This window comes from Labrus bergylta, chromosome 8 (genome assembly GCF_963930695.1).
Source record: "Labrus bergylta chromosome 8, fLabBer1.1, whole genome shotgun sequence".
In the NCBI taxonomy this organism is placed as follows: Eukaryota; Metazoa; Chordata; class Actinopteri; order Labriformes; family Labridae; genus Labrus; species Labrus bergylta.
In genome coordinates this window covers 2,048,190-2,061,226 of record NC_089202.1, presented here as the reverse complement: position 1 = coordinate 2,061,226, position 13,037 = coordinate 2,048,190, and the positions used below count along the sequence as shown (strand labels likewise).

Here is a 13,037-nt window from a genome sequence, read left to right as displayed (position 1 = left end):
TCATTAATAATATATTTTTTTTTTTTTAAATGTTTTTGGGGAAGTTTCCAGAGTTTCAAATAACACCAAATATGTTGGACTGAAATTTGGTCAAGTTTCCGAAAAGGCAAGATTTCTGTTGTTCACTCTGAACAAAAGCTTTTCTTTTTCTATAGAGGCATATCTTGTATCCTGTATGGTTCTGTTTTAATGTTTTTTTTCTATTTGTTGTTTAGTGGATGTATTTTAAAAGTCCATCTAAGGATGGGCATTCATCTATTCCTGTCCTTATACAAATAAACATGACATAAATAAAAAGGGATCCGAGCATCAGGGATTCTTAAAGATGTATTTAAGAGATGTTTTTAACTACAGATACAGAGGGCTGGGACATAGTTATAAAGGACGTAATGGTCACAAGTGACTGTTGATTAAAATACAAATGCATTAAAGGAAAATACCAGGTCTGATATCAGGCTGCTTTACTGTCATTATACGTTGATGTTTTAAACTGGATGCTTTAAATACTAATCAGATAGCAAACCTGCTGACCACCTTGATGAAGGAGCCTGCTTACATAATGTCAAAATATATTTGATCTCTGAAGAAAGAAATGTTTTACAAATCTTGAATTTTCCTGTCAATGGGGTGTCAACTGTAAATCATAAAGGTCACATCCTAAGAGTGCATCCATAGTGCTGATACACAACAAGTTCAGTTCAAGGGTTTGGATTTAGGTAATATTGCCAATAGCTTTAGATTGGCACTAATTAACAATGGGTTCAAACACAATGGGCCCCTAAGAATGGATTGCACCCATTAATAGCACCCGCAATCTGCCCTGTTTAAACACCCTATCTATAAAAAGTCTTTGCACTAATGATATGCTGATGCTAACACGCCCACAGGGTGGTCCTGCTTTTCTAAAGTCTGCTCTTGTTTTCCACCTTCATGTGGAGACAAGCTGGCTGCACCTCTATGCTGTGTGCAGCTGCACACTAAGCTGATGGAGCTGAAGATGATGAGCTGGGAGGGGAGGGGGAACTTTTACAGGATTTATTTTGATGCCAGACTTGAAAATGTTAAATTTCTGTCACAAAGCTTTCTCTCTGGATGGGACGAGCAACGACAACACAGGTGGTGGTGGTGGCTGATTCAAGCCCTGATTATATTATTAATAATAATAATAATAATAATAATAATAATGCCAAAGTAACATCTCCAAACTTTACCAGAACATTTATTTTTCAAGTCATACAGAGGTGGGAATTGCTTTCCTGATCACTTGAGAGTTTGTGTGTGACATACATTATAAATTCAGTGCCTCAGTGACCACTAGCTAAGTGCAATGTGCCCTCCTTTTGCATTTATCTGTGTAAGCAGAAAATAGATTGAAGGAGAAATTGCACCGATTTAATACTGATTTAATGTGTCAATGGCGTGAAATAGCACTGATGTAATGGCCTGATGCAATTAGCGCTAGTCTACTGTGTGTAGATGGTATTTGCAACACGGCTCATTTGCTTAGGAACACCACATTTTTTAATTTTCCCTTATTTACATAGCTGCAAATGAAACAGGCACACCCTGGACGCTATCTGCTTGGCAGTGTAGTATGTGTGCAGTTTGTGTGCAGTTTGTGCACATTTCACCCTTTGTGCATGCTGTGTGGATTCCACGTTATCTTTCATTTGCACAGGTCTAGCACCCGCAAAAGTAGCGCAACCCCTTTTGTGGATCTGGCCCAATGTGTAATGTCCCAGACAATGCATCTGGTGATGAACAGAAAAATAATTATCACCTAAGTCTGAAATTGCCTTCGATTTTACAGACTGCTGCAGTTATTTTAAATATTGTTTTTGGACAGATAAAGTCCATATGAAGGTACAATAAAGTATATGTAAAGTTAGTCGGAGAGATAATAGCAATGGATTGTCCTTGTATATTATTTAACCTTCTGACTCTTTTTCTTTCTTTCTACACCATACACTCTGAGTTTGTACATTTATTCCATAGATGTTATCAGCAGTCCCTGGATGAGCAAAGGGACTGACCCTTTGTTGTCCTGTCTTCACCCCCCTGACCCCGTTCATGTCCTGACAGCTGTAGAAAGATAAAGGCCATGACAGGGCAACAAGGGAGAAAGCAAAGAGATAGACAGATGCAGCTTTACAGCCCATCAAAGTGCACAAGCTGCCACAGAACTGCAGATTACTCAAAGGAAACAGTGATATATTGATAAAGTGATGTCAAATAAGGAAAGAGACAGTGCAATGAAACAAAGGGAGCACCCCCCTCCCCTCCCCCAAATGTTTGTGCTCTGGTTTGCGTGTCCTAAATGTTTTTGAGTCATGAAATCATGTTTGACAAGGCAAAACACTGTGTGTTTACAATATGCATCTTGGTTCTGGTTTATTTTTAGCCATCTTTGAGAGAGAGAGAGAGAGAGAGAGAGAGAGAGAGGGAGGGGAGGGGATGAAAGGAGGAGGGGAGGTAATGTGTAGCTCACAAATTCTCCAGGGAGGTGTTTTCATTCTGAACCTCCCTTCATGTTATTGTGCTCCCCGTTGTGTAAATGAAGCCACTGAATAAGCATCAGCAGTGTGTGTGTGTGTGTGTGTGTGTGTGTGTGTGTGTGTGTGTGTGTGTGTGTGTGTGTGTGTGTGTGTGTGTGTGTGTGTGTGTGTGTTGTTTTTCATCTCCATGTGTGTCACTGGAGTAAGCTCATCCTCTGCAGAGGGAGCCTCATGTCTTGACCATGCTTTGTTTCCTGGTCCTCTCCCTGCGTCTTATTAATATTAACGCCCTTCCACTCACGACTGCTGCTTCAGTGCTCGCTCAATGCTACATAAAAAATAACTCTAGTCAAGAATAACACCTCCACCCTCAGTTGCAGGCAGCTTCACAGGTTTGGTGAACGGTCTCTTTGAGAAAGCTGTGAACTTCAAAAAGCTGGGTTGTTTCCTATTTTTAAATTGAGCCATCTGTTTAAAAAATCCTAAACCATCACTGCTGGAATATACAGTTTAGTTCATAACTGTGGTGTTTACTGTTGGTGTTTCTCAAATTATATATAGATTTAGTCTTCCTGATATGTATCGTTCATTCTATTCTGCAATAAATATGATTACTAGTTGTTTATAGTAAGTAACCCTAAACGTGTACATTTTTGGTAATCAGTGCTAACTTCAGCTACTTCTTTCAGAAAAAAAATGAGAGGCTGTTTCTCATGTGTGACATTTTGTGCTTGAAGTAGAACTAAACTTCTTTTTTCTCCTTCAGAAATTTATTCAGTTGCTGGCATCTCGAAACACATTGTTCAACCTTGCCAACTTCCTGGACAAAACTGGATCCCATGGTGGGTTTTTGTTTCTTTCCTTCCTGATTGTCCCTCCATCTTTCTTTAACCCTAAGTTCTACATTCTGGGTTTTACTCACTTAAGGGGGAATGTTATGATACCCATATCATTCCCCCTTAAACAGATGAACTGAGGACAGAATAACTTGATTTTAGACAAACACAAGAAGTGCAACAGAAAAGAAGTCTATACTTTACTACAACAATGTTTTTCTATCCATTCTTCAGTCTAAGCTTTTCTATTCCGTGCTCCCCTCAATTAAACCCATCTCCATGGAGATAGGTGCAATCTCCCATGGTGATAAACACTGGGTTCATAGTCTGTTTTTAATGGACATTTTGTCTTCAAGGGTTGACCAGACTGGGATGAAGTTAACAGACACATTCTGTATATTAAAGTCTATGTATGTTTTCCTTAATCTTTGATGGTGCTGTTTCCCACCTGAACTAGTCTTCATGCTGAGCTGTAGCGGTGTGTCAGTGAACATGTCATCTCTAAGAGTCAGCTCCTCTCTGACAATGTTTTTCTTTACCTAATTTTGTACATAATTACAAGACGGAATAAGAGGATGTTTGTATGACGTGAATTATAAACACAAATAAAGAAAAGGCAGAGTTTGACATACAAAACGTATTTCAAAATAATGTGCCATGTGCAGTGTTTCCCCTACCATCATATTAGGGGGGCGGCCCGTCCCCCCTAATGCCCCCCTTGAAGGTCAAGTAAAAAAAAATAAATAAATAAAAGATTTATTTTTGGGCTTTTTGTGCCTTTATTGTAGAAATAGGATAGTGGATAGAGTCGGAAATCAGGGAAAGAAGTCATTTAAGGATACCTTTCCGATAGAAAAGGACAGCTGTCATTAAAAGTAACACATGAACATCAAGATTCCTTCAAGTGTTTGTGTCGGCGTGTCAGCGTGTGATCGTGGTTGATGTTTTCAAAGCCAAAAGAGACATTTTAATTTTAATACTGAGCCAATGGATCTCACACACTGACAAAAGACAGAATCCCATCAGTATTAAGCTAATAGTTCCTGGGTTTAGACTCTGTGCTCAGACGAGGGAGTGGTTTTAATCTCCTCATCAAAATGAATAATCACTTGGACAGTAGAAAAGAACAAAATGAAGCTTTATTTTTAAAGAATAAGATGAGACCACCTAAGACAGTTTATAACCTACACATCACATATTACATGTATAAGATGCAAACAGTACTCACCATTATTACTGAGGTTATGAAGACATGCTTGACATGCTTTGCTTGATTTATGACCCTTTCAAAGGCCTACTAATACCCTTACCTCTGCTGGCATTTGAGACTGAACATGTGCTTATGTTCTGTGTCTTCCTCAGGCTACGACATGTCCACGTTCATCAGACGCTACAGCCGCTATCTGAACGAGAAGTCCTTCGCCTACAGACAGATGTCTTTTGACTTTGTCCGAGTCAAGAAGGGGTACTGTTTTTTCCTCACGACTGTGCCTTGCTGTATGACTATTTCAGCAACATTATGGAACTCAACCCCCTCTGTAGACTCAGCTACCTCCAGCCAGGCGTTTGGCAGAGTGCATGTCTTTACTGGGTGTACAGAGTGCAGGGATGAATACAGAATGTGTTATTACTCATACTCACAGGCTGGACGGCTTTGTTTAGCTAGCTGACACAAAGTAAACTGCAGACTTCAGAATAGAGATCAGACACATGGGTGAATGATATATGTGTGTCAGGTACAGACAGGTATTCTTCAGTAAACAGACTGCATGTAGGCAACAATCTGTATGTCTAGGAGTTGCTACATGACTCTTACTGTTTCTATATCATCCTCTGTGTCAGAGCTGAGGGAGCGATGAGGACCATGTCAGTAGAGAAGCTGTTGAAAGGAATGCCCACCCTGCAGAGCCAGATTGACGCGCTGCTGGATTTTGAGGTGAGTGACACTCCATAATAGAGAGCAAAGCCATTTTGCAAAGGTTACTGATTTGGACGAGGGATAAAACAGAGGTGTGAGAAGAGCTGCCAATAAAGCTGACATGTAGAAGCACCCATGGGGACTCGTCAGTTACAGACCATTCTCGAAGGGTTTACTGATGGCTACTGGGGGCGCGGGCAGCATAGTGGTGATTGTGTTCGCCCCATGTACGGAGGCCATAGTCCTCCAAGTGGGCTGCCCAGGTTTGAGTCCGACCTCTGGCTCATTTCCCGCATTTCATTTTCCACTCTCTTCCTCCCGAATCCCTGAATCTATCCACTGTCCTATCCCTAAAATAAAGTGATAAACAGCCCCAAAACATACCTTAAAAGTAAAAATAGATGTCTACTGTAACAGAGACAACATGAATACCCATGGTGTAGATGTCAACCTCCATTTTCCATTTTGTTTACTTCAAACACAGAGACTGAAAAACACCACAAAAACTCACTTTTCTTTCACTTTGCATTGGGTTGACTTGTGAGGGACTGCAGATGTAAACTAGCTGCATCAAATGGCAACATTAATGTTAAATATTGTACATGGTCCCTTTACAAATAAAAAAAAAAATAATAACATTGTCAGCCGTTGGTGAAATAGACCTGTCTTTTGTCTGTGTTTGTTATTTTGTGTCCCATCTGTTCATCTGTGATATCTTTTACCACACTGTGCATCTTGTAGGTGCATCAACAAGAGCTGAACAACAATGTGATAAACGCCTGCTTCCTGCTCCTCTTCAAAGATCTGATCAAATTATACGCCTGCTACAATGACGGCATCATTAACCTCCTCGGTAAAAAGTCACTTTTTTCCCTTTCTTTCTTGATTGATTGAACCATCAATGAACACTGTGGATCTATTTTTTTTTCAAGAATGCTATAATTAACTTTAACATCCCATATACGTATATCAACAACACCATAGAAAAACCCAACCATTAAAGAAGGAATGTGTGACTTTTTGATCCAGTAGATGTGGCCCTTGAGCACCAGCATTAAACCAATACAAACTGCTGATTGGGCGAGCATACACCTCCGTTATCCTGAAGCCTCCGCTCTCCTCCAGTGGCACACCTCTACCCCTCTCCACTCGCGTTGGCACGAAGGAGTTATCAGAATAAACCATAATTAAGCACCATTAAGCGCAAGCATCGGACAAAATTGTCTTTTGCTCGAGTTGCAATTGCCCATGTTGTGTTAGCATGCTGATGTTAGCACACTTTAGTTAGCTTATATCTTCATATTGCACATGAATTGACACAGAATGGCCGTGAGCTAAAGACACTTACGATGCATCCAAATAAGCAGTGAGTCTGCAATGTTGCTCTTCTTTTCTCTAGTCCTTGACTAAAACAGCTTTAAACACAAGACCGTCCCATTCCATGTAAACATGATGAAAACACTGCTCTGACAACAAATACAGCTGGCGGGACTCATGCTTCACAGTCATCGTAGACAGTCATGACTCAGAGAGATATTTACACAGGATAGACTTAATTTCTGCTATAAAATGAGTAAAATGACACACATTCTTCCTTTAATGTGTTAGTCTTTCTCTAAAATACTTCCATCCTTATCCAAGCAGTCCCGCTCAGCCCTGAGACGTTTCTTTCTAAAATACTGATGAAATAAATGATTTTGATTGGGTCACATATCCATAGTTCTATTTTTAAATAACACTTGCTTTGACTGGGACTATTTCTTAGTGAAGACTTTAATGAGTTTTTACAGATACAAAAACGTGCATGTCAGATCATTTCACAATAACATAGATTGTGTTTAATGGTTATGAAACATGCCAACCAGTGCAATTGTTCACCTGACTGATGTGTGTTCAAGCTTCCGGCACACAGGACTAAAATACATCCAGGTTAGGTACAAAGATAACATGATACACTTTTTTGTCGGTATTGTTTCCTTTCACAGGAAAAAAATAAATAAAACATTGCGAGATTCTACTTGAATATGCATTTTCATATTCATGGTCTCTGTTGTCTAGAGAAATTTTTCCAGATGAAAAGAAGCCAGTGTAAAGACGGGCTTGAGATCTACAAGAGATTCCTGACACGAATGACCCGCGTTTCAGAGTTCTTCAAATTAGCAGAGGTAGTGTATCAAATAATGAAGAGCATGATCTTGCTCTGGTTGGTAACTGTTGCATTGAAATGTCCCCGTCTTCTGTTACAGCAAGTGGGAATAGACAAAAATGACATCCCTGAACTTACCCAGGTAAGACCATCAAAGACTTCTCTTACCTTTATCTGTTTTCTAAACTTATGTTTTCATACTTTTTAACTGAAAACGATTTGTGATTTTTTTTAAGGCTACATACTAACAAAGCATATGTGTATTGTGTTCTGTGATGCATGTACTTTGAATGTCTAACGCTACTTCTTCTTCCCTCCTGCTGTGCTGAGCATAATCTCTCTCCCTTGATTATAATCATTCACAGACAGCCACAGTGTATTATAAAACAGGCATATCCCGCTGTAAGCTATGAGCACTTCAAACCAATGAGCTGTGGATCTGTGGTGATTGACTGCCCATGTGGCCCCCCCTTTGTCTGTTCACTTGCAGAGATGCAGATTGATCATTGAGGCTGAGAGTGTGAGTAGTGAGTATAGTGCACAGAGCTAGCTTCTGGGAGCAAACAGCTTAGGGAAGGTCAACATTTGAACTCTCTTTGAGTGCACTGAGCTGAAGCACCCTGCACAGGAGCGAGTGCACACCCAGTATTCAGACATCAGCACTGTGATGAAGTGGGATGACATGACTTGATTAGGCGATTGGTTAAGCTGTGTTATGCTGAGCAATGCTGCTGACTAAGCATTGTTTCCCGCTGCTAAAACTCTGAGCTAAACATAGCTTTAGTTCAACGACTGTATAAAGACACAGCAGATTGTAAACGTTGACCTGTGCTGCAGAGCTTCCATAACAGATAGAGTCACATGTTGCCTTTTTTGATTCCTGATTAAATAAGTGAATCCCAGTAAAAAATAAAAAAGACACCTGATTTCTCCTGGTTTGTCCTGGAATGAGCCTCTAGTGAGTACGCTCAAAAACTGTTGCGGAACCTCTATAAGCTCAAGTTGTCCTTTCAAATATGACAGTATGGATTGCATGAAAGCATGCTCTAATGCTAAACTCAGACTACAGAAAGCTAATGTTATGAAACCTATCCACGACATGTATTATCGTATTGATGTATAATTGAGTGGGAGATGGGGTGTTTTTGAAGATCTTCAGAAACCGTTTTATATCCCTAACTTCTTGTTGGAGGACATGCAAGGAGGGCATAAGGTTAGCTTTAACTAAAACTAATAACCTGTATCATGTTACTGGACTGGATTTGTTGGCAAAATAAAATGTAGTTTAACATGTATTCATTTTTAACTTAGAATTAGTTGAGAAGATTGATGAAACACTTCGATCTACATGCTAAATATTAAGCTAAAGCAAGAGGGCAGCTAGCTTAGCTTATCATTTAACCTGAAATAGGCCATGCTATCTGCCTTGATTCTGTCTGAGGGCAAAAATAAGTCCTGGCTAAAGGTAAACTTATTATCTGCTAGAGGGAGCCACTACACAATATTTGACACATTTTGAACGTTATTCTTACTAGAGTCCTGAATTTTGCTGACACATGTTTACTTATTGCCCCCCTCAACAACTTTCTTGAAGGCACATGAACAACAGATGCTATACACCATTTTTTTACCCCTGAAAAGTCTTGAGAGTACTTTACATTTTGATGTTGACTGTGGAAACATTTTGGAGGCTAATCTCTGTCTCCTTAGTGACTGACTCTAAATACTTGCTTGTTTCTTAGGAAAAGGTGTCCCTCAGCTAGCCTGATAATATGCCACATAAATAATGAATACAGACCTATTCCCTCCATTTTTAGATTCCAACATGTCCAATAGCAGGTATGCAACAGTGTTTGAAGTATTACTCCTCCATAAATCAGCAGAAAGAGATCATTAATCCTCACAGCCCTCATTAATCCTCACAGCCCAACCTGCATATATCAGTGGCTGCTGTGTGTGAATGTGGCACAGCATTGATGATAAAACCTTATTAATGTGTCCAGAGGAGCAAACTATATCAATCCTCCCTGTCTCTCAAGCTCAAGTGTATTAATCTCAGTTTTAGATGCCACTTTATACGCTTATCCCACCCAGGATGAACTACATCTGCACAATTAGAACAGAGTAATATTACCCTCTAACCCTCCACGTAGATTAGACCACTAATGCACACTTGCATGCTAATTTTTGAGGGCAGGGAGCAGATTTAGAAAACACTCATTAAATGAAATCTGTATCAAGGATCATAGTACAAACATGTGCCTGTTGATGTGATGCAGTCACACCCTAATGGAGACAGTTCAGTGCTAGTCTTTTTCAACGAGAGCCGTTTCTTTATAGAGTTCTTGTGTCTGTCCTTTGTCTTCAGAACAGCCCGCTTTGTTCTTTGAAAAGAGGCCAGATACTTTAAAGTGTCTGCTTGATAAATTGTCTACACACCCCTCTCAGTGCCAAGACAAAAAAAAATGACCAGCCTCTCTTTGTTGGCCTTTGGGCAGGTGTATAAAGGAAATGGAGCATGGAATTATTGAAAGTGAATTATTGACCTTTTTAACTGGCTGAAAACTGGATGCTTAACCATCCTTGTTCCTGCATGGCACAAGGTGATAAATGCCTGTATATCCTGATAGAGCATGCAGATATGCATTGTGGCTGGCTGACAAACCGTTCTCACTTTAACCTTTAACTGTTTTATTTTCTGTTTTCTTTCTATTTTTTGTTTTGTTTGCAGCCTTTTTTCATCAGCTACCTTTGTAACAAAAGGAAAAGAAACCAATTTACACTGAAAACTTTGGATACAATTTTAAAAATTCATGCAGTACTTGACATCTGTTTCTAATTCATGTTATTTTATTGACTCTGCTTTTTCAGAATAGTATGTTATGGGGGGTGGGGGGGTTAGAACAGTGGTTAGAAAAGTAAGAACAAACGGTGTCACTGAAAGCATAATTTTTGTTGTAAACAAACACGCAGCAAGTTTGGTGATGGAAGTTGTTGTAACCAAGATGTAGAATGTGCACTAAAGAAAGCAATGAACCCAGTGACAGACTGGGGTTCAGAGATAAATTAATCTGAGAATAGAATTCATTCTTATGAGAACCAGAGCAATGAATCGATGTTGATTGGATTATTTTGTAAAGCTGCACAAAGAAGATGATTATCAGTGAATCAGAAACTTGACACGCTCTGTACCATTAGCATAGCATGCTAGCCTGGTTTGCTTGAACCATAGACTGTAAATATTAATGGACGGGGCTTATTGGCAGCAGTCTCCGTGCTGTAAATCCTGTCTCAGCCTAACGACAGGCTGAGAGCTGGAGCTGAGGCGGATTTTGAAGCCTCTTGACAAACTGTTCTCGCCTGTCAATCAGGTCGGCTACGCGCCTAACTATGGATAACACATATCATTCATAAAGTCAAATAAGATGCGTTGTAAAAAAATTCACCAGGCTGTAAACGGGTATATTTCTTCTGTAACTTCTGTACTTTTGACACCTCTGTGTGTCTGTGACTCCCGGGGCTCTTGGAGCCAGCCTCAAGCAGACCCTCGACAAACTGCAGGATTCTGGGCTTCCGCATTGGCTTCATTTTAAAAAAATTGGAGGTTGCTGCTTAACTTAAACACAATTTGTCATCGTACCTACAGCACAAGCCCAGGAAAAGGACCCTTTTTCAGCCATGCGTCATGCATTAGATTTATATTATTTTTGATGAGGAGGATGAGGAACATGAGGACTTTGCCCAGCATAGGACACAAAGATTTTTTTTTAATTCAAAGTAGAGGTATAGTCTGATAAGAAATCTCTCTAACCAAATGGGAGATGTGGAACGAACCTTTTCTACAGCGTATTGAACTGTGTGGTCGTCTTTGTTCATGATGGAGTGTAGTGGAGTGTATCAGTACTGTCAGCCTCTCTGACCTTTACTGACCTTTGTAATGTGTTCTTAATTAATCTCTCTACAGGCCCCAGAGAGTCTTCTGGAGTCCCTGGAGACCCACCTCAACACGCTGGAGGGGAAAAAGCCGTAAGTGGTTCAGTATATCAAGGCTTTTTTTGTTATTGAAATGTAGTAACACAGAGCTGCACGCCAGAAGTCCTGTGGCCTGTTCTACTTCTGTTACATCTCTAACATGTGTTTCTTCTGTCTTCACTTCACTCAGAGAGGATAAGTAAGTACAGTCAAGGACAATCTTTGACCATCATTTGTATTGGTACATTAACTTTATGTTCCATTTAGGTTTTCAGTAAATCAATAGAACTGACATCTGAACTGACATCTGACATGAGGGTATCTGTGTACTTTGTAACCATTTTGTTCAAGATGCAGGTCTATATAAACATACACTGTTTATCACTTCCTTGTTCATTATGTTTGCATTTGTGGCCAAACAGAATTTAAAACCATTGCTTTCATTGACACACTGTGCAAGTTGTGACATCGTTCAGGCATGATTACTAACATATTCATTGTGTTATTATCTAACTGTACACCACTTTAAAGTCTAAACAGCTCCACCAATTCAAAATCTGCTCAAAGATTGAAGGCCAACTGCTCCAGAGACTCTATGACTCAGCCTACAATGAAAACATGTTGAGGCTGCTAACAGCATCATCTCTGAACAGTGAATATGAACCATTACCATCAAACCTGAGATACAAGGTCCCACGCCTTTAATAAGGTCAAACTGAAGCACTCTTTTGTACACCAGTCAATCCTAAAATTGAACATGGAGCTGAATCTCAGATCAAAGCACGTCGAAGGCCTCTCAATATTTATATGGATGTTTGAATGCTGTGTCAAATGATTGTCTCTGTGTCTTTTCTACAATTTTTATTTTGCAAATGGAGCGCCTGAGTTGCCTGACAAATTTCAGACTTTGCCTGACGATAACATTAAATCAATCAATCAATCAATTAATCGATGCACTTAAGCCCAGACTTTAACAAAGCTTGAGATGCATGCCATTGAAAAAACATGAGATCTCACTTTGTATCTGCGATGTTGAACAGCAAAGCTTTATTAAAGAACAACCTGGGCCAAGATGTTATTACTCAGCTGCACAGCATGGATCCATTTACTGCCCATGTTCACTAAATGGAATAGCTGAAACAGCTTAAATAGCTTATCTCTGTAAGAACTGTTGTCATTCAACTCCTCAACTTATGTGCTTTTTTTGTTTTTGCAGGTCCCCAACTAAGGTGAGCTTTTTTTCATGATAATCATAGTATTTATAAGCACTTTTAAATGTCCACACACAGCTATTGCAGCATACGTTTCAATAGAAAGTGTAAAAGCATCCTTTGACCTCTGATTTTACACTTTCCTTTTACTGCTTAACGCAGGCATCAAGTTGTTGTTGTGTTAAAAAACTGTTGAATCACATCACTTTGTGTAACTTTGTTAGTCACTAATGTTAACTGGGGTCTATCTCTGCTGCAGGATGCAACCGCGAACAACAGCACACCAGCTGCTGCAGCTGCCCCAGCAAAACCAGCGCCCCCAGCTGCACCCAGCAGGCCCCCTGCACGTCCTGGGCCTCCTGCCAAACCTCCTCCACCCTCTGTAACCCCCACTGCACCAGCTCGCAACATTGCTGCAAGCAAGTAAGAAACCCTCAACAATAAGACAAATTGTTAAAC

General features: G+C 40.0%; 1 protein-coding gene across 11 annotated transcripts in view; it reads left to right on the top strand.

Moving 5' to 3' along the window:
* Positions 1 to 13,037, top strand: part of snap91a (synaptosome associated protein 91a) — a 60,621-nt gene that overhangs the window by 21,113 nt on the left and 26,471 nt on the right. For all 11 annotated transcript variants that reach the window (XM_065958248.1, XM_065958249.1, XM_065958247.1 and 8 more), the window contains 9 exons: positions 3,262 to 3,337; positions 4,694 to 4,796; positions 5,174 to 5,267; positions 5,991 to 6,102; positions 7,308 to 7,414; positions 7,496 to 7,537; positions 11,360 to 11,421; positions 12,584 to 12,596; positions 12,838 to 13,001. In XM_065958248.1, the coding sequence (XP_065814320.1) occupies positions 3,262 to 3,337; positions 4,694 to 4,796; positions 5,174 to 5,267; positions 5,991 to 6,102; positions 7,308 to 7,414; positions 7,496 to 7,537; positions 11,360 to 11,421; positions 12,584 to 12,596; positions 12,838 to 13,001 (773 nt within the window). The remainder of the gene's footprint in view (positions 1 to 3,261; positions 3,338 to 4,693; positions 4,797 to 5,173; positions 5,268 to 5,990; positions 6,103 to 7,307; positions 7,415 to 7,495; positions 7,538 to 11,359; positions 11,422 to 12,583; positions 12,597 to 12,837; positions 13,002 to 13,037) is intronic.